At 33.1% G+C, this 27988-nt stretch overlaps 1 protein-coding gene across 2 annotated transcripts; it reads right to left on the reverse strand.

The window, feature by feature from the left end:
• Position 1: 1 nt before the first annotated feature.
• Positions 2–27966, reverse strand: STYX (serine/threonine/tyrosine interacting protein). Of its 2 annotated transcripts, XM_006920180.3 has the most exons (11): positions 27587–27965; positions 16764–16796; positions 15349–15402; positions 11854–11951; positions 9034–9094; positions 8580–8616; positions 8118–8157; positions 7975–8025; positions 6218–6290; positions 3952–4045; positions 2–1695 (listed from the first exon to the last, which is right to left on the reverse strand). In XM_006920180.3, exons 1-11 carry the CDS (start codon positions 27641–27643, stop codon positions 1622–1624), a joined length of 672 nt encoding a protein of 223 aa, XP_006920242.1. In that variant the 5' UTR covers positions 27644–27965; the 3' UTR covers positions 2–1621. The 2 variants fall into 2 exon arrangements, with proteins under 2 accessions (XP_006920242.1, XP_006920243.1); XM_006920181.3 differs by lacking the exon at positions 7975–8025 and having other exon boundaries at positions 27587–27966.
• Positions 27967–27988: the final 22 nt, after the last annotated feature.

The raw sequence follows: 27988 nt of genomic DNA on the forward strand, positions 1-27988 counted from the left end.
CTCTTATTTTAACAAAGCAATTTTAATTCATTTCTACTCTTGCTATGCTGGATAAAACAAGCTTTGACTGTATTATTACATTTTAGGGAGGAAAGCCAAGCAAGTAACTTGGTGTAATAGGTTACCTTGCATAGTACCTCTTGGTACCGAGGGAACGAATGGAAATCATTCCCATCAATAAAGCACCTCAAGAGAGGACAGAAAAGTGAGATAGAAAGAAGTTTTGTTTGTGCTAACCTAAATCATCAACTATAAAAAGTTAAAAATATTCCTCACTTCCTCACATCATACTTAAAATAGCAAGAATGTTTTTCTTAGAACAATTTAGATGTACATGTATATGGAGAAACTAGGATCCATGAAGTAACTTGCTACTGCAAATTATGGGGGAAATTTGGATTAACTCAATGTAAAGAACTGATTAAAACACTAAAATACACTAAAGTCTCCCACAAACCACTTTCCCCAATAAATGCATCTTAAAAGAAAAGCTTCTGTCTGAGCCAGAACAACCTCACAGAATCATTAAGACAACATAAAATGGAGGAGTTAATATTTCCGAATAATGTACTGAGGTTTCTTCAAGCCTCAGACTTTCAGTGTAAATCAATTTATGGTTTAAAAAAATTACAGAAAATATTTAAAAACTTTTCATTGTTCTACATACTAATTTAAAGGTCATGAGGATTGTTATTTTTTAATGATGCAAGGCACTTTTCTTTTTTGGGCTTCATTTAGAAAAAAATTAGCACTATACTGGTTTATTATATTCTATTTAGAACTATTTTGGACAAAAAAATGGGCTAAGCAACTCTAAAAAGAACAAACAGCATTTGGCTTTTAAGAAATGCAAAAGGAAAGTCCCTTAAAAATCTAAAACTCTCCTTGTTTTTAAGTATTTGGTATTTATAATTAAAACATCTTTTGTTCATTGAACTTTTTTCTGTAGACTAAAATTAGGAAAGTAACAGGAAAGGAAGCAAAACTTGGATCATGTTAAAGTAAGAATAGTTGGCTAATGTCATGATTTAAAGGTAGTAATAAGGAATCAGAGAAGTTTTTAAAAAAGGGTAATTAACTACTTAATTATACTAAAAAAGAAATGTGGCAGATTCCTGCATTTGTTAATGTTTCTGTAAGAGGCTCCATCATAAAACTGAACTGTTAAATTATTTTTTAAATGTAATATATAGAACATAAAATGAATTTTTAGCAAACTTTAGGAAATTCTTGTTATAAATTACCCAAATTATATAAACAAATCCCCCTAACTTGCATTTTTTTAAAGTAATAACTTTATATCATACAAATAAATTTCAAGTATGAAAAGTGCATTATTGCAATAATACCTCTGCAAGTCCAAAATTCTTGGTTTATAATAAAACTGTAACGTTAAAAAAAAAAAAAAAAAAGAATAGGCTTAAAACCATCAGTGCCATCTACTGCAGAAGTCCAACATCTTCTTAAAATGTTGCTCAACAAATTGTAGAGAAACATGTCTGGAAGCAACATATCATTGAAAAGAAACTACTTGTGTTTTTACCATTTTACATTATTATTGTCTCTAGTATTTGCTCCTTCCCAAATAGAAATTCACTTCCTCTATAATGTTGCTGTTGAGTCAGCCATTCTGAGCAGTCGCCACTTGCATGCCTCCAAAATCATCATCTTCTTCATGTGTTCTCTTCAAACTGCCTAAAATTTATTGCATGAACATAACATAATGGGAACTTAAATAAATTCACTTGTTAGAATGTTACAGCTAGTAAAAGTTTCATTTTTAATGAAGTGTTACCATGAATATGCACTATGAAAACTCCATGACTGAATTTCTAGCAAACTTAGTAAATTCTTTGGTTATGAATTATCTAAATAACTTTTTATCTTCATGAGAGGATACATTTTTCCCTCTTGAGAATGAAATATGTCTTGGGTATTGTAAATGATAAACAATTTCTAAAATAACTACATAAATAATTGGTTATCAAGTTTATAATGTGACTTAGAACATTAAATTTAAGAAATTCTATATTTGTACAATTTTATTTTGTAGATATAATTATTTTTGCTTCCATAGATGCCACTGAAAATGTTTTTCCATTGTAGCTGTGGTTTTTATTACCAATGAGTCTGAAGTTGGAAGAAAGGATGGCATGCAGCAGATAAAGGGACTTTCTCTTATCCACTTTTCACATCAAGAGTCAGCCGGCACAGAAATTTCCCACATATAATCAAAGCTATCCCTACATTTCCCATAGTTATAATCAAGAAACTTGAATCTTAATGGAGGAGAACTTTAGGGAACAATTAAATTTGGTAAAATGTGTGCAGTGTTATCTGCCTAACAATGGCATGACCTTAAACTTATGCCCTAAAGATTGTGCTAATAGTAATAATATACAGTAATAATGTTAATTCAGAAGGCAGATTCCAACATGAAAGTAATGTGTCACTATAAGATTAATCAAATAAGAACAGAAACATAATATCGAGACAATGGAATAAATAAATATGGTAGTCATACAGCTAAATACAGCTGCTGTAACTGAATTTCAGATGAGGTGCTACACTTGTATTCTAAGGGAGGTAAGACAATGCAAGGTAGAGCGTGATGAAGTACAGAAAAAGCTCCATAAGAGTCAATCTTGAATGACTTGGGAATAGAGGAAGAGTAAGTTAATCATGTTTTCTTGAGGAGGCAACGCCTGAACTAAATGTATGAGAACAGAGAGACTGCAATGCTTTCTAGGTGGAGAAAAGAAGACACACACAGGAAACCATCAATAGTTCAGCTTTCTGGAGTGCATATATAAAGAGGAACAGTAAGAGATACAATAAAATTAGAAGGGCCTTTAATTACTACTTATGTATTTTCGTCTGTAGGAATTAAGCCAATGAAGGCTTTTGTACAGGAAAAATAATCATAAGTCGAACTATCTTTAATGAAAATAAGTCTGGCCACATACAGAGAACAGACCAAATAATAAGAGTTTGGATAGGAAGCCAATATGGGCATGAACTAGGTTAAAATTAAGGGTATATAAAAGAGGGAATGAATTTTAAAGGTACTGAGGAAACAGATCCTAGCAGATTTGGAATGACTAGATGGAGGTAGCAAAGGAAAAAAGAGTCAATTACAACTAGGAAGCGCACCTGAGGGATGGATATATAGCATTATTGCTACAGGCACCGCAGTAATAGAATGAAGAGAGCGCTGGACTTAGCAATCAGATCACCAGTGCTCCATTTCCAGATCCAAACTAGGAATGTAACCTGTTCTTCCTATCTTATAAGGCTGTTGGTTCAAGTAAGACTGAAATGAACTTATTTACCATAAATAAGTAAATTCCATAAGTGCTCTAGTAGAGTACAAAGAGCAAACGAGTAAAAAGTAAAAAGGTCTTGGAGAAGAAAGGTAAAAGTTAAAAGATTTTAAGAGCTTGCTTGAATCATAAACTTTGAAAATGAAGGGGACTTTGGAGGGAAGGAAGGGATAAAGGATTGAAATTATTGATGGCAAGAGAAAAACTGAGGTAGATGACATCAATCAGTCTATTTAACTTGAAACATACTTTCATTTATTAACCACCACTTATTTTTAGTAAGATCACCTAAGTGTACTTAGTGCCCCTTCTCCAGACTTCTCTTATTATTTTAATATAAGTAGTAACAGCTAAGTACTACTTAAAGACTTAAAACTAAACCAAGCAGAAATGTGATTTTCCACTCAGCATATTCTGATTAACTAAGTAGTGGTGTGCACAGAGCAGATAATACACGTTTATTCATTATAAAATTAAATTCTGAAATTATCTTGTCTTAATTCAATAGTCTACTCAAAATTTTCTAAACAATTTAAATTGTTCACTTTAACCCACATTGAGCAAAAGATGTTGCTGCTTTTCTACCTTTCATAGCATTATTTTTCTCCCCTAAATGAAAAATTCTTACCTGTGGTACCAGAATGAACAGATAATGACCTTTCTATCTGGAGTGGTGACATCATCTGTATTGTTAATTTTGCTAGGTAGATGGCTTCATATTCCTAAAAAAGATTTACATTAACATTAATATACTTTTAAATTCCTGGATACCCAAAACAGCAGTTAATGCGTACATTATTGGTATTGTTTATACTGAAAAATCTGGTGCCATATTATTTTACAAGAAATGCAGGCTTAAAATTCTTACCTCATAATTTCACATTTACTGATGAGACAATAAATCAAGGCAGGCCAATAACTTGCACTAGGGTATCACACACTGAACTGTTAGCAAGTATGTGTTCTCTGCCACTGGGGCACGATAATAAGGTAAGAATGATACTATTACCACTATCACTTATCATTGTTCTGATAAAATGAAAATTCAATGAGAAAGCAACAAGAAAAAAGAAACAAGTGGCAAAATTACCATGATTTGAAGATGAGATGAAAAGCTAAGACAACTAGAAAATTATTTAGAATCAATGAGTTTAATAAGGTTGCCAAGTGAAAACTTAATAAAAACCAGTAACTTTCCTATGTACAAATAACCAATTAGAAAATGTACTAGAAGAAGAAACAATTTATAATGGGAACAAAAAATATCTAGGAATAAATTTCATAAGAAATGCACATATTATGTGCAGAGGAAACTTTAAAATACTAAAGGATATAAAAGTTGATTTGAATAAACGAAACATATTCTTAGAGTGAAAGACTAAAAATTTAAAAGTGCCATTTCTTTCTGAACGGTGACTGTAACGATGATACTATTAAAAAGTATAGGACTCCTTCTAGTAAAATTAACACACAAAAAAAATGTAAGAATTTGTAAGAAAAATTCTAGAAAAAACATTGAGGGAATCTTGAGCCATACCCTTAATATACAAAAAGCCCTTTACAAACCTATGAGAAAAAAAACCAACCACCTTATGGGCAAACCGTAAGGAGCTGTCCTTTTTATCACCATGATGACAAATGACCAAAATGTTTAAAATTCTTGTGGCTATTGGTATTGATTAGGGTATGGGTAAACAGGTACTCCTTGTTTCCTGGTGGTGTAAGTTTACATTATTTCAGCCTTTTTATAGTCAATTTGACATCAAATTTCAAATACCCTCTGACCTAGCAATTCAACTTTGATCGATTATTTTACAGGTATATTTATATGTGTAAACAGAGATGCACTTACTATTCTGTCCAATATTGTTTATAATCAGGAAAGGCTAGAAACAATCTAAAGGTCCACATATAAGGAACTGATAATATAAAACTATGATATACATACATATAAAAATACTTTGCAGATAGAGCTATATATGAATGATCTTTATTACGATCATTAAAAATCATTAGACTGATCTTCGAGATATAATATTAAGGAGACATATTTTTCATTGTATCCCCCTTAGGCATTGCTGAATTTTAAATTTTTTAACCATGAGTATGTTACTTTTTCCAATACAAAAATCAGTTTAAAAAGAGACTGTTTTTACAGAACAGGGTTGAAAGACAAAGAAACTTATAAATTACAGTTAGTTTTGTATTCAATAACTATAAAGAAGGAATAAAAAGAAACATTTTACACAAACAAGGTAAAGACAGGGATACCAGGTTCTCTTTTAAATGAAAATTAAAAGTAAATTGAAAACAAAAATGAGATAAAATTTAAAATATGGTTAGAGACAACCCATATTGTAATGCACTTGATGTCTCAATGTGAGCTTTATTCCTACATAACTGGATAGAATCGGCCAGAGCACATTCTTCAACCTATGATTTTCCTTCTTGGAAAAAATTAAACTAGTCTAATCAGATAATTAATAGGTTTATCTTGTATTTTAGTACATATTCCCAGCACCAACAAAATCTGAAGCAACATGGAAAAGACAAAACATATAAAATAGAGAAAGCTAGTCTATGTAGTACACTTAGAATCAAAACTGTCTTATGCTCTGTGTGTGAGCAAAGTGGGGAAAAAAAAAAAATGAAGAAACTCCTAACATCAATTAGTTAACCTTAGATTAAAGAAGGTGTCTTTAATCCTTTTTTCTTGGTAAAGGCAGCTTTTAAATTCTTTTAAATAGAAATGTAAACTTGAATAAAGAATCAAATTAGATGATGGCAATTTTTAAGTATTTACAAAGTAAACTGTACACCTAAAATTACATGGACCTAAGATTTTAATTATCCTACTTTCTGACTGCTTTAAAGAGGAAGAACAGAGAAGTTACTTGAAGTTGATGGACAAATCCAGCATTAGGATTAATACAAAATCTTCTTTCTTGAACATAAGCAAATGCATCTCTGAAAACAGAAAAAATTAAGGTAATGTTATTATTTCATGAATTAATCTCAATTTTTCCAGAAATTACCCAAAATAGGAAATCAATTATACAGGTTATACTCCAGAGCGGTAGTGAGTTACAGTGGAAAAACTGACAGCATGGTCAGACTTACAATCACAATCCCTCTGCTCACCAGCTCTGTGTCCTAGGAGAATTTGCTTGACTTTTCTAAGATTTATTTTTCTCATCTAAAAATGAGATTATAATAATAACCTATCCTGGAGGGCTATTGTAAAGATGGGAGATAGTAAGTGTAAAGCACTTTGTATAGCACTGCCCCAAAGTACATGTTCAAAATATTATTGGTTAAACAAGAAATATATTTACTTCTTTGTGTTGTTGTGAGGCTTACATGAGATAAAACTGCCTCGAATAGTACCTGGAACATAGCAGAGACTCAATAAATGGATGTTACTTTCAGTATTAACATGGTTACTGATAAGAGGCCGAATAATAAAGAGAATATATAAAACAAAGTCTCCCAAAGTTTGTTAATCTTTTCCAATTAAATAAAGCATTTGTATTCAAATAACATTCCTTTAAGAACTGATACTTTTAAGGAAACTTTTCCATTATAATTTAAACACAAACGATACCAAAAAAACTAAACAGCATTTAAATGTCTACTCCGTCAGGCATGTGGATCCAATTAACAAAGCTCAAATGGAGAGTAATAGGGAACATGGTATAAGGATGGAAAGGTTGATAGGGTGCATGTAATGCAAAGTTTCAATGATCATGTTAAGAATTATTAAGGATTGGAAACTTCTGAGAGGTTTTTGGGGTAAAATGATTATACTATCAGATCAGGTTTTTGAAAAATCATTCTGACTGTAATGTAGAGAACAGAACAGACTAGGGAAGGAAAGAATAGAGTAGACCACTATGAAGACAAAAAAAAAAGTCCAAGGGAAACACAAGTGGAGCTTGGATTAGGGGGATTAACTGATGAACAGAAAGATAGAGACAGACCAAATATATACTTTAAGACATCAAACAGACAGGGTTTGGTAATGGATCAGTTTAGGAGATAAGGAATGAAAGAGAAGGAGGTGTTGATGATCACAAGATTTCTACAACAAGAGACACTAAGAAAGGAAACACTGTATACTAGGCCAAGTTTTTGTTTCGTTCTGGGGCGAGAAGCTCGTGACCCACCCTCGTTTTTATCTACGCGGTATGCTTGGAAAAGATGATTTTGGCTAAGAAAGACTACACTAAATTGTGAATAGAAACTAAAACAATTCCTAGGTAATTTTTCATTCAATTACTATTAAAGGAAAACATAATAAATTAGCTTTTTAAACAAGGAAAGCAGCATCTCTGTCTTCAAGTTTTTAAACTCAGACTAATTCCCTAGTACTAAGTAGCTTCTCATGAGTTATTCTAACTATAACTACCTTTGCTTCTTAAAATAACAACAGCACTAGCTCCATAAAACAATAAAATATTAGCCTAAGTAGATAAGGTAGACAGGCTACAAAGGTTAAGAAACTAGCATGGGGTATTATGGTCCTGCCTACTCAAACATGACTAGATGACAAAATCAAGAGAATATTAATTTCAAACTGCCAAATCATCTCCATTAAGCTTCATTTTAATAAGAATTTAAATTGTAGCTAGGTTTCAGAATACTTTCTTACCTGTACTTCATTCCAAATGTTTCCATAATGTATGCAATAACAAAGGCAGCACTGAAGAGGGGGAAAAAATTTTAGAAAAAAAACAGAAAACACAACTCATTAATTAAATGCTAGAGAAAAAAAGATTATCTCTAACTTCATACCTCCTGGAGATCCCTGCATTTCCATGGACAAGAACTTTCCCTGAAAAACACAATAAATAGTTATTCTTATAGAATAATACCTCATTCAACAGCTTAAATATACTGAAACCATGTATCATACCATAGTAAAATCTTTTCTTAAACATTTTATACTTTATACATATCACTTGGATATATATTAATATGCAAATCTTTACAATGTATTTATACTGTGTAAAGAATACAACAGACTTTTAGATTAAAGAGATTTAAAGGTGACCTAGACTTTAAAAATAGTCCCATAGGGATATTTAAGAAAGCTATCCAAATGAAACAATAAGTCAGGAAAACACAAATTTGGGAATGGTCCATTATATATAATCGTAACTTCCATAACCTGCATTTAGGATGACTACTAACTAAAAACTGAACAAATAATCTCCTAAAAATAAACATTAGCTAAGTAAAGGAAATATTATTTACCTCCAGTTTGTAAACTCCCATCAATAAATTCTTTAGTCTGAGGGCAAAGACAATGTATTACAAAACATGTGGATAAACATAAAATACATATAGTGATACAAAATATGTTGAAAATAATTTCCTGGTAATTTATATGAATAAAAATTATATTAATTCATGCTTGCTTTGGCAGCACATATACTAAAATTACATTAATTCAAGAATTTTTCAAAATGCTACCAACACCACTATTAAGAGGTTAAAAAATTACGCAGGGGCTAAAATTTAATTTGAATTTAATAAATTCAAAGTGTGATTTCTCAAATTTGTAGAGATCATAAAAAGGTTTTAAAAATAATTTAAAAAATATATAACTCCACAATTTTCAGTTATAACAGAGTAAAAGTTTTAGAACCACAATTAAGAGGTCAAACCATAAATAAATTTTAAATGATATTAAAATATTGATACCTACCATGGGAAAAAAACGTATTATATTTTCAACTGGATTATCTGCAATATCCAAGACTAAATATCTGAAAATAGAATATTTTGATAAGTACACATTCAGATGAAACTCTATGTATAAAAAAAATAATAACACTTAAAATTTCTTGGCAACCATGAAAAAGAATGCAAAACAACTTTCAAAGAATCATATTCCCAAGAACTGGGCCTTAAACAACATGTTAACATTTTTCTGATATTTTACTATTAAAAAAAAACTATCTGGTTATAAGAAAAAAACCACAAGTAGGAAGAAACCTTCCTCCAGATCCGAGTGGACCTAGAAAATAAAGACAAAAAGTGTCTGTGTTCCTTATTTATTTCTTCTACGAACTTCCCTAGGACTAGAAAATTCTGAGTGGCCCTGTGACCCCTACTTACAACTCTGCAGAGAACAATTCAGAAGAAGCCCAAAGTCTGAAAGAAAAGGAGCTAATCAAAATAAAAGGCAGTCTGATGGAGCCACGAGTCAAACCTCCCGTTTGAACTAAACTTCATTAGTGCAAGAAACAGCCAAGACACATCTGTTCTGGAATCTGACATGTTGGAAAACATTTAAAATAAGGCATTTTAATGTGCTAATAAGCTTTTTTTATTTTGCGAAAAACTTCCATTTCTAACCTATCCAAGATTACCTGTTTATTAACACAATTATAGGTAATTAAATTATAAAATTGACTTTTAAGGTCAATACTGCTTTAAAAATCATAATTCTTTAATGATCATTTAGTTGGTAACAACATCAATAAATCTGGGGCTTATCAGAGAAAAAGTTGAAGTTCAGGATCTAAGGATGATTCAATGTAAAAACCATAAGGACTCTGACTGTATCCTAAAGTGGTTAGGTAGACCTAACTTGTATAAAACATTGCTTCAGGGGGAAAAGTTAATTCAGAGTCAAACTAAAATATTTTACTACATGCAATTTTGAATGTCAAAAATTACTAGCAGAACTATCAATCTATAATCCAGTACTCTAAATCTAAGGAGAAAGGGTAAAGAACCTGTACCAAGTACAAAAAACAAAAATTCTATACAAATTAGAAACGTATGGTATGGCATTTTAAAATAGAACATATTCATTTTCTTTAATATACACAAGTCTATATGTGTGTATATATAAAGCACATATACGATAGAGAAATATTCAGAAGGAAATATACCAAAATGTTAACTAAAGTTTATCTTCTGGACTGTGGAATTGAATGACTTTTATTTTTCTTGGTATCACTGTAGATTTTCCAAAGTATCTATAAAGAACAAGTATTTCTTTAACACTTAGAAAAATTCAATCTATTTTATTTTAGAATATAGACATTCCTTTTTTAAAACTAGTTTTTATTAACTGGGAAATGTATATACACAGTCAAAAGTTCTAAAAGTATAAAAATATGTGCAACAAAAAATAGGTCCCTCTACCATCCCAGATCCTGAATTTCCCTTCTCAGAAGCATTCACTGTCAAGTTTCTAGTACAGAAATTTTCTATGCCTCTACAATATATATGCGTAATGTATTGTATATATTTTTACACGTAGAGTGTACACATGGTTCTGCACCTTGATTTTTCTTTTAGTAAATCTTAGAGATAATTCCATATCAACACATAGAAATATTTCATTCTTTTTCATGGTTACAGTATTTTCTTGTATGTTCAAACAATATATTTTATAGTGTCTTGTACTGATGGACATTCAGGTTACTTTCATTTTTACAAACTATAAAGCAGAGCACTAAAATATTTTTAACATATATGCTTTTATAGAGATACAGAATATCTCTAGAATGATATTCAAGGAAGAGTTTTAATAGTAGATGCCTCCTAGAAGAGCAGCTTGGTGTCTGAGTTTAAAAGAGGAAAGAGACTTACTTTCATTATATACCTTCTTATACCATGTGTATTATACTCTTTATTGTTAAAATAAAGAACATTAAAAACCATTAGATGTTCACGAGCACTCATTGTAAGATAAATGAGAAAGGCAAATCAAAATTACATGAATACCATTTTTATTTCAGATTTGGAAAAATTTTAAATGTTTTATAATCTGTCTTGGGGATATACTAAAAAAAAAAGTCATTTTTATATACTTCATAATGTAAAAGTAAACTGATACAACTCACTGTAGGACAATTTGTAACATCTACTAAAATTTTAAATGCTCATATTCTTTGATCCAGCAATTCCACTTCTACAAATTTATCCTATTAATATAGTCACATATGAATTAATTGACATGTACAGAGATACTCACTATGTGCTATATTAGCAAGTCTGGAAATAATCTAAATGCCCAACAATAGGAGACAGGTTCAATAAACTTGTGTAGTCTATACAATGGATTACTATGCAACTTAAAAAGAATAACACAGCTCTCTAAGTAATGATATGAAGGAATCTCCAAAATATATACAATTTTTAAAAAGCCAGTGTAAAAATCAAGATTATCTGTAGGAATATGCTTATATATGTAACATAACACTGGAAGGCTACTCAAAAAGTAACAATGGATGCCTTTAGGAGGAGAATTGAGTAGTTAGGGGATAGGAATAGGGAAACCTACTTTTCAGTACACTTCTTTTGAACCTTTAGAATTCTGCATTATTTTCTGCATGAATTATTTTTTAAACATTTTAAAGGAAACTTATTTTTAAATGATGTACTGTACAACCTATCTATAAAATGGTATGCACAGAAGAAAGTCTGATACAATAAAATCAACTTGAAACAAAAGCATTACATGTTTGCTACACTTAACATTTTAATAAATCATAACAATAATTCTTACCTAAATAATTGCTGAAAGTTTGGTTTAATAAAGTTTGCTTCAATATTTTGTCTTATGCATATTATATGGGTTATTCCATGTTTCTGTAGTATAGGTAGCTATAAAAAAAAGGGGGAGGCAGGGGAGAGAAATAGTTTAAAAATATAAAACATCATCTTACTGTAACATGATTCAACATTAGAATTTATATAGCCACATCTGAGCTTTAAGTACAGGGTATTAAAGCTAATTTAAAATTAATATACCTGAAGTGATCAGCAATGTATTTCAATAATTCAAGATTAATACATTAAATGTCCTCAGAAGGTTAACAGTATTATTTTACATCTATAATTTTAGAGTTTAGTAGGACTTTAAAGATAATTTATTTGGAAAACAATACTAAATAGTGGTTAAAGGCATGCGCTTTGGAGTCATCAGAGTCCAAGCTTTATATCGCAGCTCTGCTAATGACCTGAGCTCCATGGTTCAGTTTTCTCATGTGAAAATGGAGAAAATACTATAATTCACTGAGTGGTTTTAAGAATTATATAAAATATGTAAGGTGTTTGGCATAGTGACTGCAGCACATGTCAAAGTGTTTAGTAAATAGTATTTACATATACTAACTACAATCTTTTTTCTTTAGAGGGGATTACTAAGACAAACAGTTGTTCGGCTTCACTGCCTAATTAATAGCAGTACCAAACCCAAATCTTTAGATTACCCCTGGCCTCTCCCAGTATACTTTTTCTACTATAAGCCAGAATTAATTTATCCAGTGCACAGAATTTACTTAAACCTTTCACGGTTTAAAAATTCCACTAAAAGGAAAAAAAGGCAAAGCCAAATGATATCTTCTTGTATTCTGTGGTGCTTTTTTTGACTCGAATTATAGAGTAATTTAACATGACAATTCTAAAAACTACCAGTTTTATTTGCAAGTGATTCGAGGTTCAATGAATCTATAGATGACATGTTATTTTAATAGCTATAATGTAAATTCCACGGGAACAAAGACTTCATTCACTGATTCATATTAAGTATGTTTCAATGCCTGAAACATAGTTGTTCAATAATTACCTATCAATAAATGAACAAACAAAATAACCTTGAGTTTTCTATATATTTAATTTCTACTTTCTGCATTAAATAGACCAGAACAGTAATACTAATAATTCATGAGAGAAGTCAAAGGATAATTTATGTTTGTTATGGACTGAATGTTTGTGTCCCCCTAAAATTCATTTGTTGAAGCCCTAAACTCCAAGGTGATGGTATTAGGAGGTGGGTCTTTGGGAGGTAATTTGAGAGATACCTCTCAAGGCAACTGGCTTAGATGAGGTCATGAAGGTGGAGCCCCATGATGGAATTAGTGCTCTTATGAGAAGAGGAAGAGACATCAGCTTCCTCTCTCTGCAGTGTGAAGATACAACAAGAAGGCGCCCTCTGGCGAGCCAGGAAGAGGGCACTCACCAAAACCTAAACTTGTTGGCACCCTGATCTCAGAATTCCCAGCCTCCAGAACGGTGAGAAATAAATGCCTCTTGTTGAAGCCATCCAGTCTATGTATTTATTATAGCAGCCTGAGCTGTAATATTTCCTGAGTATACCCTGAGTTAGGGGAAGGGAGATAATTAAGCATTTGGTAATGTTCCATATTCATATTTATCCAACTTCCACAATGAATTCATTCTTTTGTTTACACTTGATCTATGACATATGAAAGCCTTCATATCTATTATTGTGAGAAACTATAACATTTATAATTGGTAAAAACAAGCTTTGAGGGCATATTAGACTATTACTAAGTAAGAACACCTTATCGAAATAGAACCAAATGCAATAGCAGAGAATATTTTTTACTGCTCAATAGATTTTCAATTATATAAAGCAAATTATGACCTTATCATACCTACAAACAGAAGTTTTACAAAAGAAATAGTTTTACAAAAGAAATAGTTCACAAAGAGCCTTAATCTGTCATTTCTATTAAAACTGTATTTGAATGTAATAAAAGATAGGCTTAAATAACGAGTCTAAGAAAAGGAGTTTATTCCTTAATGTTTCTTTATCTCCATTATAATTTTTTGTTTTGCTGTTGTTACATATTTTTGGAATGATGGTATAAAAAGAAATATGGGTAAGTCAGGGTGGGAAATAATCATATTTTGCCATACAAATTTTTCCTTAGTCTAATAAGACCATGGTAACATTGAGAGAGAAAAGGTTTTGAAGAGACAGACCAATAAACAATGTATAATTTAACATGACAGATGGTATATGTATATTATAAACAAACTATGTATAATTTAACATGACAGATGGTATATGTATATCTTATAAAGTACAATAGGAATACAAAAAGCAAATAATCTAAAACCACCTTAAAGGCCAGTATTTTGTGAATACTACATTATTTAGGTAAAAGTTTTATGTTTGTCTTTTACAAAGTAAGTCACATTTAAGTCTATAGTTATCTACCCTATCCTTTCCTTAGTACTTTTTTAAAACAAATTGCCCCACCTTTCCAACCTAGTTGTAGGCCATCAAAATGACTAGGGTTACTTTCATGCCTTAACTGTCAAAAAGCCTTCCAGTTTCAAAAGGAATGGCTCTAACTTTAAGAATTCCCAAGCCTAAAATTGACAAATACGTCAACATATCATGAACGTTTAAAATTCTACAGTTTTTACAAAACCTATTGTAAGTAGATATACATGAGAATACTGACTTCTAAATAGGGAGAGTTTTGGGGATAACATTTGTAATACAATGTTTCACATTCTAATTCAAAAAAAATTGGCAGTATTTGTCTTAATTCATAAGGCTGGATCCACTAGGAAGTAGCAACAACAATGCTGCATATATTAAAATGAAATCTCCTGCCTTAACTGTATAACTGAAGAGATCAATTTCAGTTTGACCATTTAGAATACCTATACATAGTGCAATACTTTATAACCTGGAGCATCCAGACCCCTAAAGTCTGGGGAAAAAAAAAAAATTTGAGTTATTTGAATCAAGATCAGTGTGCGTACAGGTACACACACAGGTACATACAGAGGTACATGCACACACACACACATACACTCCCTCTCTCTCACCCTAGATAAGGAAAGGTTAACTAAATGTTAAATATCCTTATTTGGGGCTTTAACTGTATCTCATATTGTTCAGAAGTTATGATTAGCAATTACAGATGTCTAATATTTTAGAGGGTAAAATAAATGATTTAATAAAAGTCCATTATTTGGTAAATCTTCCAAACACATGATTTCATGAAAAAAATAAAATATAAAGCTCATTTGTGATTTGTGGTGAAACACTTGAGAATCCAGTAAAATTGGTCCAGTAAAATTTGGAAAGAGGTAGGTATTCCAGAGTGAAAATTACTGTTAACATACAGTATCTGTAGACTTTTCTTCAAATAAAACTCTTACTACTAAAAAAAATAAATTTTACTCCAAAGTTGGTTAATAAATAATAGTCTCTTGAAGAACCTAAAGTTCATACCTTGCTTTTCATAGCAGAAGAATATGGGCCTAAAAACAATCCAGGTAAAATTTCCTAGAAAAAAAAAAATTGAGATATTTATCATCAGCAATTTAAATCTATGTAAAATATATACTGTAAAAGTAGATTTGTCAGGGTGTTTTCATAGTTGTTATAATAATTGCTGAAACACTTATTATTTTAGGGAGCATTTCTTAGCCACATTGAGCAAACAATTGGGAAGAGAAATGCCAATGTACTTTTTATATCAAATGAGACAAAGTTTAAATACAGTTCCAAAAAGTCAGCTATTCCAGATATTTGAACTTCCACAGTGCTTTTTCTCCCGTTTTATTGACAATTATACTTTTATAGACAGTTTAGATAGAATTAGTACATTTTAGTATTGTCTTTTAGATTAATAAAATGTCTCTAATTTTACTTCTAGACAAAGAAAATCTTCCCTTTGGAATTTCACAAAACCTTATGCAGCCAAGTCAAAAGCAGCACAAGATACAAGATTAGAACTGTTATCTACAGTTAACAATAGAAATAAAGTAGTACGGCAACGTTAAAAAAGACTAATATCAAATGTTTGCTTATTAACAGTTTCAACAATTTAAATAAGTAACTTCTATATGTTGAATTAAAATTTATTCTATGTGAATTCAATATAGAAAGCTTTCAGTCGGGCTATATCATACCCTAGGTACTAATATAGTATAATCTGTAGTTTAGTTCCATAGGCTATCAAAATTATTTGTGTATAGGTCTGACTTCTCCTACCAGCTTCTTCTGGACAGAAATTACATTTTACTTATCTTTGTATTCTCCATAGCATCAAGTAAAATGCCTCACAGGTACTCACATATTTTTAAAAAGTGAATTTTCACTGAGAAAAAGGAAAGAGTTTTAGAAGTCAAGGGATTCCTAGGAAAAGACAGTGCTTGATCACAGGGCTAGCAAAGCTAACTGCAAATGGTGAGAAATGCTAAAGAAAAATGAACCACTACATCAGTATCTAGGGTACGATACTGCAGACTGAGCTTTCTATGTACAGTCAACTCTCCTGAGCTTACCTAAACTAGACAAACCAGAGCAAACTGCTTTTAAAAGGAATAGAAGTATTGTATCCAATTTTTCAGATGTGGAAAAAACAAGTGACTCATTAAAGACATACATATATTACTATGTCCATGGTTCTAATATAAGGAAGAAAGGCAATAATTCATTTCCCATCTTTTTAAGATCTACAATTAACCTTAAATATGTTAACATTTAAAATACTTAATGATGAATCTACAGATTGGGAGTCAATAGATGATGAGTCACAAAGGATTCAAATCCTTTATGAAGTTACATTATTTAATTATAATAATAATAATAATAATAATAATAATTTGGGTTTGCATGAGTAAACAAAAAGGCTGTCATACCTGCATTTCTCGTCTCATAGGGTAGGTCCACTCCTTAAAAATAAAAGGAAAACACAGAATAAAAGTAACATTATGAATAATGTCATCCAATTAAAGGTTAAAGATGTGACATTCAAGTGTTTTAAAAACACATACTTTAAAAGAACATTCTATAAAAATAGCAAATTCAATTGCCTTCACAAACACTGAAAATTTAAAAGATAAACAATTAAGGTGTTCTTTAAATAATCGGGCTTCCAAAATTATGATTATGTTACTTCATACAATGAATGGAATAGTTCATTAATTATAAAAATATATATTCCAGAAGTTTCTCCCCCAATCTTCGAAATCAGAGATGTTAAGTCTTTTTGTCATTCAAGCCAACTCAAATCAACTGGCAGTAGATAGCTAAAACAATGTGTGGAGAAAGACTATGGAAGAAAGAGTACTGTGAACAATGAGCATTATCTGCATCGATGAAAGAATGGTTATGTGACAGGCATTTGCCATACCTGATCTAAACTGCCAGATGCTTATCAAACAGCCTTTCCAATCTCTTACTTGGACTTAAGATCATGTCTAGCTCAATTCCCTTTACACATACGTTTCAAGAATAGCATAGATTTCATTCATCTTTGGAATGCAGACCAAGATAAAGAAATTAGAAAATAATGCAAACTGCAAATTGGAGAAGGCAAAATATTTTAAAAGTTAGGGAAAAAAAGGAACAGTTAACAGTGAATAAGAAGGATCAAATGTAGTCTAATTTGTAAATGATTGCATTCCAAGTTTCTAACTTGGTTGCTTAAAACCCAGAATCATAAAATAGTAATTAGGTTTCTAAAGTTAAAACTAAAAGTTTTTTTTTAATTTCTTTTATTTTGAAATTTTAAGATTACAGAAAAGTTGCAAAAATCATACAAGAAATTCCCTTTATGCGGATTCCCCAAATCAGAAAAGTATTTTTAACACACAAGGTAGAAAAGTTTTACATTTGTAATGGAAAAGCAGAAGACTCCTGCAATGACAGTAGGATTTTTTAAAAAAAGAAAAATTTTATTTTTAATCTTGAAAATTGGTCTCAGCAATGTAGAAGTAGACTACAAACCTTGAGAAACTGCCTATGTAATGACAGTTAAAATATGTTTTAAAAAATTATTTTAAATGCACAGCTGAACTAACAAGCAAGTTACTTCTATCACTAGATAGAAGTTTTTGAACTTCATATAAGTGGAATCTACAGCAGTACTATTTTATATCTGGCTTCTTTCATTCAATCTAATATCTATGGGATTCATCCATGTTGTTGTGTATGTCAGTAGTGTGTTCCTTTTTATTGCTGTATAGTATTCTATTGTATGAATATTCCACAATTTACTCATTCTCCTGTTGGTGGAGATGGAAAGTTTCCAGGTTTTGGCAATTATGAATAAAAGTGCTATGAAATGCTTTTATATGATCTTTGATGGGTATATGCATTCATTTCTCTTGGATATGTAAATAACAACAAATTGCTAGATCGTAGGGTAAATCTGTATTTGGCTTTACTAGACATTGCCAAGTTTCCTCTAACCAATCTACACTCTCATCGCCAGTGTATGAAAATTCTAGTTGTTCCACATCCTCACCATGGCCATATGTTAAATGGCACTGTACATGTGAAACAAAAGACAAAACCTAGGACCTGCTCAAAGTGGGAAACCAGCTCAAGGCCAAAAAGCTGGGACCCCAAAGGCAACACCTTCAGTGAAAGAAACTAGGGAGGGGACCAAAAAAATAACAAAAACAAACCCACCTCACCTCATACCCATAAGAAATGAGTACTCTTGCCTTTCTTAGCTTTGGCTCAGAGTAGAATGTGGTAGTAATGGTGGGGTAGGGTCTTCCTAACCACAACCCGGCCTTCACTCAAGTTTGGCATTATAATTCCATTATCTTTATGAGGCCAAGTGAAAATTTAATGTCAAGTGGTCCTGGGTAGACAGTGTCCATGGGTTCCTGGGCAAAGCAAATGCATTCTCTCTCTAAATCTAAACCAGAAATAATTCACACAGATTAGTTCCAATGAGCACACAATAAAAAACTGATTTTAAAAAGGGAGGGAGGAAGAGGCCACCATGAAAAGCAGATGTAACTGAATCACACCCACAGACTGCAGATATTACAACAATAAAAATACAAAACATTTCATCTATTTACATATAAGAAATAAGAGTATCAAAAGTATGAACAACAATTAAGAAATAGATTTTTAAGAGAGCCAAAGGGATATGTAGAAAACAAAAAACAAAAAAATAGTCAATAGGCTAAACAGAACAAAGGACACAGATAAAGAATTTGTGAAATGGAAAACAAAAGTCAAGAAATGACTTACTTCAGAATTAGAAAATATGAGCAGTTAACAGACATTTAAGATAGAACTAAAAGGTAAAAGGTCTAATATCCATAGAATCTAAGTTTCAGAAGTAGAAGATAAAAAAATAGAGAAAATATAATATTACACAAGATAAAATGAGAATTTCCAAAACTGGGTAAAGACACCACGCCTCAGAAATAGGCAGCCCAATGAATCCCAAGCAAGATAAGTGAAAAATCCACAGGTAAACAATGAAACAGCAGCTAGCAGCACACCAAACACAGAGAATTTTGTTTTCCACACCTTCGAGTCCAAAAGACCTATACATATGCAGTCAATTTTCCTGAAAGATATCAAGACAATGCAATGGAGAATAAAAAGTCTTTTCAGCAAGTGGTTCTGGAACACCTGGATAAATATCTGGATAATAATATGAATCTTGATCCTAACATCATCATCATCACCACACACACACACACACACATCTGTCTTCATTGCTGTATATATCTCTAATGCTGATGACAGTGCCTGGCCCAAAATAAACACTTGCAGAATAAATGAAAAAGGGGTGTATGTATAAACATAAATGCAAAATATGATAAAACTTCTAGAAGAAAATATAGGAGAGTATCTTTGCAACCTTGGGAAAAGCAAAGATGTCTTAGGGTATAAAAGGTACTAAGTGTAAAGGGAAAAAAATTGATAAATTAGATTTCATTAAAACTAAAAACCTCTGCTCAATAAAATACACTAAGAAAATGAAAATTCAAGCCACAAACTAGAAGAAAATATATGTAATACATATATCAAACAAAAGATTTGTATCTAAAAAAACTCCGTAAATATACAACAAAGTGGCAAACCAATTTTTTAAATAGGCAAAGATATCCCACCATGGAAGATATATTAATGGCCAAATAGCACATGAAAAGGTACTTAACATCAAATTAAAACCACTAGATGCCACTACATACCTACCAAGGCTAAAGTTAAAAAGATTGATGTTAAAAAGTTAAAAAGACTAAATGTTAGTGATGATGTGGAGCAAATGGGACTCTCAAACATTGCTGATGGAATGTACAATGATGTGTTAAACATACATCTACCATATTATCTAGCAATTTCACTCCTGGGATTTTCCAAAGAGAAATAAAAACATATATCCATAAAAGGACTTGTACGAGGATATTTAAAGCAGTTTTATTCATCATAATCTCAAATAACCCAAATGTCTATTCACGGTATATTCGTACAATGAAAATAGTGCTCAACAATAAAAAAGAATTAATTTCTCATAAACACGACAACATAGGTGAATTTCATAGATATTATGTTTAGTGAAAGAAGCCATAAACAAGAGTCCATTTTGTATAGATCCATTTATATGAAGTTCAAGAACAAATAAAACTAAACTAATGTTATAGAAATTATAACATTTTGTTGTCTACAATGGGATGAGGTTGGTAGAATTGCTTGGAAATGGCTATGAGGTAACTTCCAACGTGGCAGAAATGGCCTATAGCTTGATAGTAGCAGTAGTTCCACTGGTGCATATATTTATCAACTCACTGAACTGCACACTTAATACCTGTGCATTACACTCTGTAAATTTTATTTCTATTAAAAAAGGGAGCATCCCGATACAAGTGACAGATTACATACAAAGGAAAGACAATTAGACTGATCCTGGCTTCTCAAATGCAAGAATGAAAGCCAGAAGACAGGAACAATACATTTAAAGTGGAGAAATATATAATCGTTAATCTAGAAAATATGCTCTGAAAATCATCTTTCAAGAATGAGAGTGAAATAGAAGACAATTCCATACAAACAAAAACTGTTTATTACCAGCAGATTCTTATTAAAGGAACTTCTAAAAGATGTTCTTTGAAGAACAGTCCTATTGTTTCTATTTTGCATTTCTATTTTGGACACAGAAAGCACTGACTTCAAGTGCAAGTAGCCTAACTCCAGAGTCCATTCTCTTAATCAATACTCTATACAGACTCTCAATGTCAGAAGGAATTATTATGGCAATATATGTTATATTTATCAATATTTAAACAAATTTTATTTAAACAACTTTTAAAGTCAACATTTAAATAAATGTTGGCTGCATAAAATAATAATAATTCATTTATGAGGATTAACAGAATAAAGTACTTATATAATTTCCAAGCCAGCAGAGGAAAATGTAATCGAACTGTACAAACTTGAATGTTTATCTGCTTCTTTAACTTACCAACAGGTTATAACCCTTTTATATTGAAAAATTTTTTAAAACTTAGGTTAAAGACTGTCATTTTAGTCATGGTACTCCTAACACTGAGCATAGTGCCTGCCATAGATGTGCATTTCGGAGATCCATGGCACTAGGTTCTATGGATCTTTTTCCTTTTGAAAAAAAGATTCTTGAAAAGTCAAACAGCCACCCTTATATTCCTGAAGGAATCTGCCAGAGCTGTGAGAAAGAAGAAAAGTTATTAAAGAAACTTGTACTTTTGAGTCTACCTAAAATGAAATCTCTAAATTGTGCATGACGAAAACAGATAGAATGCATAATTTACCTGAATTTTTAAGTAAAACAAGGCTTCAAAAAATTTTTGAGCTTCCCATAAGATTGCATGCAATAGTACGTGAAGGACTGACTGCTGCTATATTTATATAAGAAAGATACTACAGGCGTAAAAAGCAAGTTGCCTAGTAGGGGAGAACGAAAAATTACTCCTATTCATAGGACAGATAAGCATGATACCTCCTTTAGTGAGAATCAGGATTTGCTGTGATAAGCATGGATCTTTTGAAATCTAGAAAGCTTTCTCACAGAAAATTTCATTTGGAACTATTCCTGGTGCTAGGATCCAGTTCTCAAGTCTTCCCTCTTTGTTGCCCTAGCCCTGATTACTACCTACCTACAAAACAAACCTAAACCTTCTTAGTCTGCCAATCCTGCTATGCCTTTAACATACTAAATCAAGATTTTAAAAGTCATTCATGTTTAGTCTTGCTCTACCAGACATTCATCTGTTTGAACATGTCTCTAATAACCAAGTTTTGCTTATATCACATTCAATCTTAATTTCAGCCTACCTATGCTCTCCTAAAATCCATCACTTTAGAGATGGTAGTATTAATGGGAGCACTCCCAAACTACTGAGTTACTATTAATTAGTAGAATCAATTTCTCAAACTTTAATAATTAGCCAAGCGGTCCAACTACATTTTTCAAACCAAAGTAAGCCAACTAAGCCAAAATATACCTAATTGTGAAACACATCATGCTGCTGATAAAAATTAATTCACAAGTGAAAATCCTTCAATCATCAATGATAGAAAGTACCATAGTTTCCTTCCTTCTCATACAAAGTTACATGTAACCTAAAAAGTTGCACTTAGGAGGTAGAAAAAGTGTTATAAAAATGTTCGGACCAATAAATAACTAAATGCACTACAGAATATACGATAAATGAACCAAAGGATATAGGCTATAACTATCAGGTAAAGCAAAAATTTAATTTTTATCATATGGATCAGGTGGATTGAAACACATAATTTTTAGAAATACCACATAGATTAAAAATTTTACATAGGTGGAGGGAGCAGTTCGGGGGAAAAAAATATATCAGAATACTATACCTGAGCTGGGACATTTCACAAAACAGAAAAATTAGTATTACAGTCTCTCTCCTCCAAAAATAATGTATCCTCTCCAGAATAAGCCCTTTTCTTTAGTTTCCACCCCTAGCTCAAGCTCTGCCTAAACCAAAGGAACAAAGGTGATTTTCACTCAAAAACAAGAGGGTTGGTAGAATATGGAAAGGCATTGAAGCATTGGAGTAAAATGCTTCTAAATCCATTAGCCTTAAACCTGGCTACCATTAGAATTATCTGGCTCTATCTCAGACCAATTAAATCAGAATAGGTGATGGTCAGCCCAGGCATGGCTATTTTTAAAAAGCTCCTGGGTGATACCACTCTACAGTCAGGTTAAAAGGGCACCATTTTAAATGTAAAGGAGCTAGAAGAGGGATGCTCAGTTAGAGATATTAAGCAATTCCTATTTTTTTTCTGTACTATGGGAATCAAAAGATAAATAGAAAGGGTAACATTTAAGTTGCTAAACTACAACTGAAATAAATTATATTTCCCTTTCTATCTGAAAATAAAACATTAAGTTTTGAATTATAAAACCAACAGCCCTAACTATGCAACCAGTTTAAAAATTGGTACTGTAAGCTCTTCATTTCTTCCTCACATCTAAAATACTATAATCTTGCCACAAGTAAGACTCAACTATCAAGAATGGATTATTCAGGCAAGGACACCTTCCCTCAGGGGAAGGCGGGAGGTCTTATCAGGCAGATTACCTCAGTGTTGATCAGGAAATTCCAGACTGATTAACAGTTTCTCGGAGAGATGGAAACTGCAATTAGATCAGGTATTAAATCTAGGTTTGGTATCATGGGCTTTCAGCACAAGTGATGCCATTTGGGGCCTGCAGGTTTTCTGTTTAACAGGAAAAACCTAGGAAAACTGAGTAACTCATCAAAATGGCTGAAGCTGCCACCTTAAATATCATCTTCAGCTTAAGACAAAAGGAGGTAGGGGTGGGGTAGTCAGTTATGGGAGGTTACCAGGAAAAGCACATTAAAAAACAGCAAGGCTGTTATGCAGATTTGTCTTCTGCACTGATAAAGAGCCTCTGGAGATAAGGTCATCTCCCTCTTCTTGGCTGGTGGGGAATGGGGAGACAAGACACCCTTACAAATAAAGATTGTCCTTACAAAGGTAAATGTCTTTAACAAAGGATAAACTACTTGGTTTCCAAAGCTTCTGTCATATGTGCCATTTCTTAAAATTAACCAGCCTTAAATAATCTTTATGCCCCAGAGATGTATCTGGGGATGACAAATTCTGTTACCCTACAGCTCCTAGACTACAAACCCATTATAGCATGCTACTGTACTGAATACTGTAGGCAACTGTAACCTAACGGTATTGGTATAATGCATTGCACTAGACAATTATAATGTCACCACACAAAAGGCATTTTGTCAGCTCCATTATAATTTTATGGGACTACCGCAGTATATGTGGTCCTTCGTTGATGCAAAAGTCATTATGCAATGCATGACTGTTGCTAATTAAGTGAGGGTAAGGGGAGTCCTGGCAGTCATAGTAAAGGAACACAACAAATGCAAAGGTCCTAAAGTAGGGGGAGAAATTAAAGCATTCCAGGAAATTAAAGATGATGAATATGGCTAGGGCATACAGAGAAAGGAGCAAGGGGAAGAGCAGTGAAGAGGAATTTCCCACTTAATTGGCCAACATTTCTAATCAGGTCTTTTTTCTGCTTCTGTAAACATGCTTGCTGCAAGGCCAAAGATCTTGGGGTCAACTGAGAACTCACTCTCCCCTAAAGATGTATTGCTTTAGTGCTTGCTAGAAAATCCCATGCTCTGTAACTGCCCATAGCAATTTCAGGGGTCTGTAAATCAGCCCATGCCAACTGTAACAATGCAGGTATAAAAAGTTAAACTGACCCTAAATTCTGTGCCTAGATTTTCAGAGCACTAGCTCTTCTAGGACCACCTGCATAATAAAACTGAGTTTCTCCTAACCTAAGGGTGCAGCTTGATTTCTCGCTTGTCTGAGTTTTTCTCCAACTTTTCTGCAACAGTAGCTCATAAAGAGGTTAGAGTAGACAGATGGCAGGTCACACAGGACCTTGCAGATGTTAGGGGTTATCACAGCAAAGTTTTAAACAACGGAGTGCCAACCGTTTTGTAAACTGATTTAAACACAACTAAATTTTTGCTAGCACAAGAGTGAAAGGCTTGGTCTGACTCCATCTTATTCAAGTAAGCATTGTTCCATACATGGCCTTCGGGCAAATAGCTCCTGTTTTGTCTTGCATATAGGCATGCTAATCATTAAGGAAATTCTGTTTGGGGATTGAGTTGTACATAAACAGCCCCTCCTATTTTCCCTTCCAGTGACAGAACAGAAGCCTGGACTCTTGTACTTGAAGACGAATTTGAGGATTAGCTCTCCCATCTTCTCAATTAATAAACTTTTCCTTACTACAAACTTTGGCCTTTCCAAGAGTCAGGCGCATGGACTTTAGACCAGTAACATTAGCACTGTCCTATAAAGAATAAACATTCTTATAGAGATGACAGGATCATCAAACTATCATACCTTGATCACATTAATCATTAAGAGCATTCATAACTACCTGAATTCCATTTTTCCGAAAGCACGATTTGGATTATAATTTAAACAAAGGTGTGCCAAGGGAGTGTGGAAGTGATTGCTATGTTTAGAACCATCTGATGCCTCACATATCTCATTAGAAATGAGAAAATTAATATTGTTTTATTAGTCAGTTTACCATGAGTTTACATTCCTCATTTACTGGTTATTTACAGTTCTGTCTGCCTAAAAAGCATTCTCCATCTTCTATGGAAATTTCCTATGGTTTCGGTGGGAGGGTTACCAATGATAAACTTCACTATTCCAGTCAAGGTATTATGACCTATCCTGGGTCCTTCATTGTATTCACCCCTTCCTGGCTATAGTGACTGATCCAAAGGATGCGCACATGACCTACGTTGAGCCAGTTCTCTAGATTTTAAATAATGAAGTTTGGAGAGTGGCGCTTTTATTTCTCAGTGTGCAGGCTCCATAAGGCTGTGCGGAACAGATGATGGCCAAACTCCATACTTGTGGAGAAGCCCAAGAAAATGCAAAAGACCCTGAGAGAAAGTAGAGAGAAGCACTGATGAGAGGCAGTTGTGATGCACTATAATACTGTGTAGTCAAGTCTCTGAGTTGAAGCTGCCACCCCTACCATTCTGGATTTCGTTACTTCTTTACTCTGTTTAAACCAGTCTGAGTTTTGCAACAAAAAGAAACATCTAATGCTATGAAATAAGGAATAAATTGGCTTTCAATAGATAATATTTGCATCATTATCTACTAGGCTTTAAACATTACTTCTATCCCACACAGGAAAGAAGGCGATATTCTCATTAAGATTTTACAATTTTTGCAGGTATAAAACATTATATACACAATAAAAGATTAAATGTAAATTATGCAAACATTTTAAACTAGAATTTTTAAGATTAGAACAGTGAAGAATTGAGGTGTATTAAAAAGAACAATTAAAAATCATGATACCAAGGTCTTCCCTGTATCTTGTGCTACTGTGTTGTTACCTTGGCCTAACTCTTATACTCAGAAAGTTACGATTTTTTTTCACCTAAAAATGCGAATGTGCTACATTATTCCTAAGATTGCTTCCAGTGCTTAAATTACTGAATAATTTTGAGGCTATAAAAGCATACACCTCATTCACACTATTTCATATTAAACAATGAACAAACTGTAAATTCATTTTTTTTTTTTGGTAAATTCGTTTTTTAACTAACATAAATTCAATTTTTTCCCTATTTAAGAATGTACTCTGAAAATAATATGCAATTCTCAAGGATCACTACCACAAGCAAAAGATCCCTCCAAACAAAAAATGTGAAACCCAAATGAAGATATTAAACAAAAGGAATATTTGGTATAAATTGAATAGTCTCTTAAAAATAGAGCTTTCTTTTTTGAATTAATTTTAAGATATTTAAAACTAGAAATTTTAGATTTCTTTCTTTCTTGATCCTGTTAAAAGCATTAACTAAGTATCCTCTTCCTGTTAATAATTTAGACTTTAGAAATTCTAATTAAGTAGTCTGCAATACCACAGAGTATTTTAAACTAGCAATAGATGAGGGGGAAAGCGATAGAAACGTTGGATGGGGAAAGAAGGTGGGTTAACCAAATTGGAAATCAGGAGACCAAGTTATAAACAATTTTATTCTCATTACTAACTTCTCGCCAAAGGACAATTTTTCTGATTTAAATTTTGTGACATTTTATTTTGTTGGTCATAGCTTTGCCTCAAAAAACAAGACAAAACAAAACAAAACCAAGAGTACTACTTTGGGGAAATTTTGGAAGGCGCATTTGTATTTTCAGGCCCGGGTCTATTCCACATGTGGGGCCAAGTGTCCCACAAGTGAATCTATGACAGCAAAGCTATCCCTCAAACTGAGATTAAAAACATTACTCTAGTACTGCTTTGCCAATAAAAGGAGAACCTTACTCCAAATCCGCGACGCCGACCTACGGGGGAAAGGACTACTTTTGCTCATGTCATTAAATTAAGTAGAACTGACCCAGACCCTACGCTGACGCCTCAAGAGGGAAAAAGAAACTCTTGGGCCAGGGTAAGAGCCTACACACACACATACAGACACACACACCCCCCACCCCCAAGAGAGGGAGGCTCCACCCCGAGGTCCCGGGACGCACTCAAGAGGCAACAGGGCTCCCCTAAAGCTGGGAGCTTCGACGGTTGGGGCCTGGGGTCGCCCCTCAGCCTAGAGCCACAAGGGGAGGCCTGTGCGTGGCAGTCACTGGGCAGACTCACCTCGGCGTCTTCTTTGCACTGTGGGAGCGAGGGGAACTCCAGCTTCACGTCCTCCATGATCCCAGCCGGCGGGCTGGTAGGTGGGGTAGGAGTAGGAGTTACTCGCCAGCCCTACCCTTGGGCTGGCAGTGGCGGTGAAAGGAAGGAGGGCCGGTGGACCGCAGGGCTGACGGGCGGGCAGCGGGCTTACAACTAACACACGCAGACCAATGGGTCCCAGCGACTCCGTCGGCGGCGGCGACAGCGAGGATGAAAAGGGCTGGGCGGCTCATACCCGGCCGCCATGCTGCTGCCGTCTCCCTGCTCACCGAGACTCCGCGCCCCTCAGGCCGCCCAAGCTCGGGCACCAGCACGAGCCCTACAACCGTCTCCCTCCTTCCCCCCGCCCTCCCTGCGCAGCCC

The sequence above is a fragment of the Pteropus alecto genome, unplaced genomic scaffold (assembly GCF_000325575.1).
Source record: "Pteropus alecto unplaced genomic scaffold, ASM32557v1 scaffold86, whole genome shotgun sequence".
Taxonomy (NCBI): Eukaryota; Metazoa; Chordata; class Mammalia; order Chiroptera; family Pteropodidae; genus Pteropus; species Pteropus alecto.

Excerpts from the sequence above, each read along its gene's own strand:
- STYX (XM_006920180.3), bottom strand. The coding sequence starts at position 27,643 with ATGGAGGACGTGAAGCTGGAGTTCCCCTCGCTCCCACAGTGCAAAGAA. Across the intron at positions 16,797-27,586 it reads AGTGCAAAGAAGACGCCGAG|GAGTGGACCTACCCTATGAG; the intron begins GTGAGTCTGCCC and ends TTTATTTTTAAG. Across the intron at positions 8,026-8,117 it reads AATGCAGGGATCTCCAGGAG|TGCTGCCTTTGTTATTGCAT; the intron begins GTATGAAGTTAG and ends CCCCCTCTTCAG.